Genomic DNA, 3727 nt, shown 5'->3' on the forward strand with positions numbered 1-3727 from the left:
AAACAAAAGCTACATGGCGCCTCACTACATCTGTAGCGCGGAGCCCACACGGCGGCGGGCGGGCAGAGTATAAAAATTCGTACAAAAGGAAAATGCATCCCACACATGACGCTTTTGTCTTCAGTACTTTACAAGCGCCCCCAAAAAAATCAAAAAAAAAAGCGACTTCATCCCAAACGCATCAAAGAAAAAAGCTTTTAAAAAAAGAAAAAAGAGTAAACGTATATACGGCAGTATATAGTTAACTGAACATGGAAGCTGCCATGAAAGGGTGTGCACGAGGAAAGGAAAATAGCCCTTAGTATGGAACTCTTTACCAAACGGCCCCAACGGCAACCACAAAGAAAGCAGTGGAAACAAGGGGAAAAAAGACGCTGTGCAAGCGACTGGCATCCAAATTTGGAGGCGTTTCGGTGCCACCGTTCAGGTCTCCCTCGGTGTCTCCCTCGGTGTCTCCACTGTCGTCGCCGTCTTCCTCTTGTAGTTGGGAACACACTTCGATGCGCCTTGGGCACAAGATCTTCCCGCTCGTGAATGACCCGGCAGGCGCAATACTGCCGCCCTCCGGGCACGTGTGCCAGGTGTCATCGCCGAGGTACCGCACACTCACCCTGTCGTCGTCGCACGAAACCTCAGCGCACACGTCACCGAGGCTGCCCTTGGAGCCACGCAGCCCATCCCCCTTGAGGCACTTTGACTTTGGGCCAACGCGGCTCCCCGGCATAACGTTTTCCGAACCATCGATGCACCGCATGTTGTCATACTCTTGAATGTAAGGGCAGTAATCCATCAGAGCGTTAGCAAACCCGCCAACTTTGGGGTCCGTAAAGTACTGAAACTGTGCGGGAAGCGGGTTTTGGTGGGTGTAAATAGTACAGTACCCCAGGGCCAGGCGATCCGACGTGCACACCAAAAGGTTGCTTTTGGAGCCGCAAAACATTTCCGGGTAGTTGGTGACGCCGTTGGTCAGGCACTTCTGCGTCAGCAGTTCGCAGCCGGAGTCTTTGCCCCATGCCATCGGTTCCGCCATCCCCCACTGCACCCGGTAAAAGCCCATGTCCGCAAAAGCAGCCAACGTCAGCGCCGTGTAGTGGCCGGCCCCGGTAAGACCAGCCATCAGCTCGTCCTTTGCGTTGCGTCTTTCCCAGTGCGACGACGTCGTTCCATCCCCACCCTCATCCTCCAGCTCCATTCCAGGGGCACTCATGCAGTTGAAGTGCGCACGAGTCTTCTCCAGTACATTCGGTGTCGTCATATGAACAACTGTGCCTTTTCCACGCACCCCAGATGCCGTCTGTACCATCTTCCTGTCCTCAAACGTATACGATTCAAACCCAATCGTGTGTGCAATCTCATGCGCGGCAACACGAACACTGCTCTCCGAATCGGCGGCTGACTCCGGACCAAAATCTATGACCCCGACGACCGAACGCCCAGTGTCCAATTCAGCACACCCCACTGCCCACGCAAGTATAGAACCTTCAGTCGGAGCAGCAGCGGCGTACAGAAACACGTCCGCACCGGACACACCCGTTGTGTGGTGGGAGCTGGGTATTGTAAACTCACCGCATATATCTCCAGGCGAAAACCCCGGTATAACCAGTGCGTCCGTAAACGGTTCAACATAGAGACGGTCCACGTGCATTTGGATGGCTCGAGGAAGTACCCGATTCAATATGATGGATTTTTTTTCGTCCGTGAAAACATCCTGCTGCCGGCACACAAGGGTTCCTCCAGCGAGATCTGGCCGGGTCTCTCCCGCCGCGGTGCAGTACTTCGAAGGGTTGTTCATGTCCTCCGAGAAGACCTTAAAACGGATGGGTGCCCAGCCAGACACAGAGGCAGTCAAAACCTGCGCCCCGCCACGCTCCCGATCCGGAAGCTCCAGCACCAATGATCTCCTTCGGGAACCAGCCTTGCGAGAAATGCGGTCAAACATGCAGCGCTGCTCAGCGGCGGCAAAAGGGCCGGCGAGGCAGCAGAGCAGCAGCAACAGCAACATAACGTGCAGAGTGTGGCGCATATTCGTGCTTTTTTGTTGTTGTCGCGCAAGTTTTCGACCACTTCGTTCTTTGTGCCGTTCGCTTGCTTGTTGTGTCGTTGCACTGTGATTTGTGTCTTGTGTGAGGCCACGAAGGAGAAAGGAAAGAGGTGGCGGCGGGCCCGCTGGCGCACTCACCCACACACACACATATATACATATACAAACACATATACACACCAAAAGGGCCGCTGCCAAGACGTGCCCATGGCCGCCCGTTTCCAGGGACGCAAAAGTCAGAAAACGGGGCAAATAACACCATCGGCGGTGCGTCATCTCCGCCTCTGCCGCAAGCCGTTTTTTTTTTTTGGCCGCACGCCTCCACGTCACCGCGGCGCAAATCAGGTCCCCCACAGCGGAAGGCAGCCCCTTTCGCGGGACCTCAACCGTTCACGCCCACGCATTGCAGTTGTCCGCCGCAAACGCAATGGGGGCAAGCAGCCACACTCTGCAGCCAAGCGTCCCGGGCGCCCCCGCAAAGGCAAGCAGACGTGCACACGCCCTGAAACTGCCACGCAGCTGCCGCCTCCAGGCGTAGCCGGAACAGAAAGATGCGGTGCACAACAAAGCGTCATGGGGCCCCGTACAGTCCATCGCGCCCACACGAATCGGCCTCCTCCGCCTCCCCGCAGTGAAGCCAGTCCCCGAACTGGCAACAAGGAAAGGGGGAGGGAAGACCCTTCAGTAACTCCCCGCAGCACCAACAACCTCGCCGCCACCACCCCTACCCATCGCCAAACCTGCCGCTGCTCAGTACGCAGCCACAAAAGCACCGCATCCGCCCAGACGCTCGCGCGACCGCGAAGCCGGGGGTGTCGCACAGAGACGATGAGGGCCCAGACTCATCTCTCACGGCGACACGTACCGCCGGAGAGCCCCTTCCTCACAGCGCTGCCGCTCCCTCCCGAAGACAAGTGCCGTCCACCCACGACGTGAAGCAACGGAAAAGTCCCTCCAAGTAGGAAAAGAAGGAGAGGGGCGCCTTCCAGAGCGGGGTGCACAGGCCACAGCCCACTACGCACGACGCCGCGCTGCGGCTGCATCCACGCAGCACCTCCAACAGCCCTCTCACCAGCCGTGGCGCAACTTGTGCCGCGCCGCGGCACGTGCAGAGAACCACCGACGGCGGCGAGGGTGCAGTGTGAAACTCATGCGCAGCCTGGGGCCTCCTCCGTCGCCGGCGCGCCCGCGAGCGAACCAAAGCGGGTCCCCAGTACAACCGCGGGGCAAGCGCCTCCTCGGAGAAAGCCGCCCAACCAGTAGGGTGTCGCGCTTCTCCCTGATTCCCGCCGCAATGGCGGGCGTCGCCACGGGAGAGGAGGGGATCGCTCCGGACCCCCCACGCACACACACCCTCCAAGCCGCGGCGGGCGCGCAGGCGCCGCCGCCAGGATGAGGTCCGGGCGAGTATTCCCCCGCGCGCAGCACATGCAACCCCGCGCACACGAAGCGCCGCAACGTCCCCCCACTTTACCGCTCCGACAAGCCTCGGCACGGGACGCAGGGCCACGCACCCAAGAAGCTGAGCGCGGCGGGCCTGTCCCGGTTCCACGCAGGGGTGCCCGTTGGCACGGCCGCACGACCGGTGCGCAGCCCACCGTGTCATGCAATCAAAAAACGTCAGAGCCGGCTTCCTCCGTGCGCATCGCTCAGGGAACCAAAACACGAACGCGTGCCTCCAGCGTT

The 3727-nt window shown here is 59.4% G+C and overlaps 2 protein-coding genes across 2 annotated transcripts in view, besides 1 other annotated feature; both read right to left on the bottom strand.

Annotated features, from left to right (window-relative positions):
* Positions 1–313: 313 nt before the first annotated feature.
* Tco025E_08103 (GP63 group I member a protein) lies at positions 314–2023 on the bottom strand (the record flags this gene model as incomplete). Its single annotated transcript, XM_029374960.1, has 1 exon — positions 314–2023. One exon carries the CDS (start codon positions 2021–2023, stop codon positions 314–316), a length of 1710 nt encoding a protein of 569 aa, XP_029224924.1.
* Positions 2024–2172: 149 nt separating this feature from the next.
* Positions 2173–2221: a microsatellite.
* A 703-nt stretch (positions 2222–2924) lies between these two features.
* The window catches only part of Tco025E_08104 (uncharacterized protein), a gene marked incomplete at both ends in the record, with an annotated part of 1074 nt that continues 271 nt past the window's right edge, over positions 2925–3727 (bottom strand). The window contains one exon of the mRNA XM_029374961.1: positions 2925–3727. This exon is cut by the window's right edge and continues 271 nt beyond it. Within this exon, the coding sequence (XP_029224925.1) occupies positions 2925–3727 (803 nt within the window).

This window comes from Trypanosoma conorhini (genome assembly GCF_003719485.1).
Source record: "Trypanosoma conorhini strain 025E chromosome Unknown Tco_14.4_contig_00700, whole genome shotgun sequence".
In the NCBI taxonomy this organism is placed as follows: domain Eukaryota; phylum Euglenozoa; class Kinetoplastea; order Trypanosomatida; family Trypanosomatidae; genus Trypanosoma; species Trypanosoma conorhini.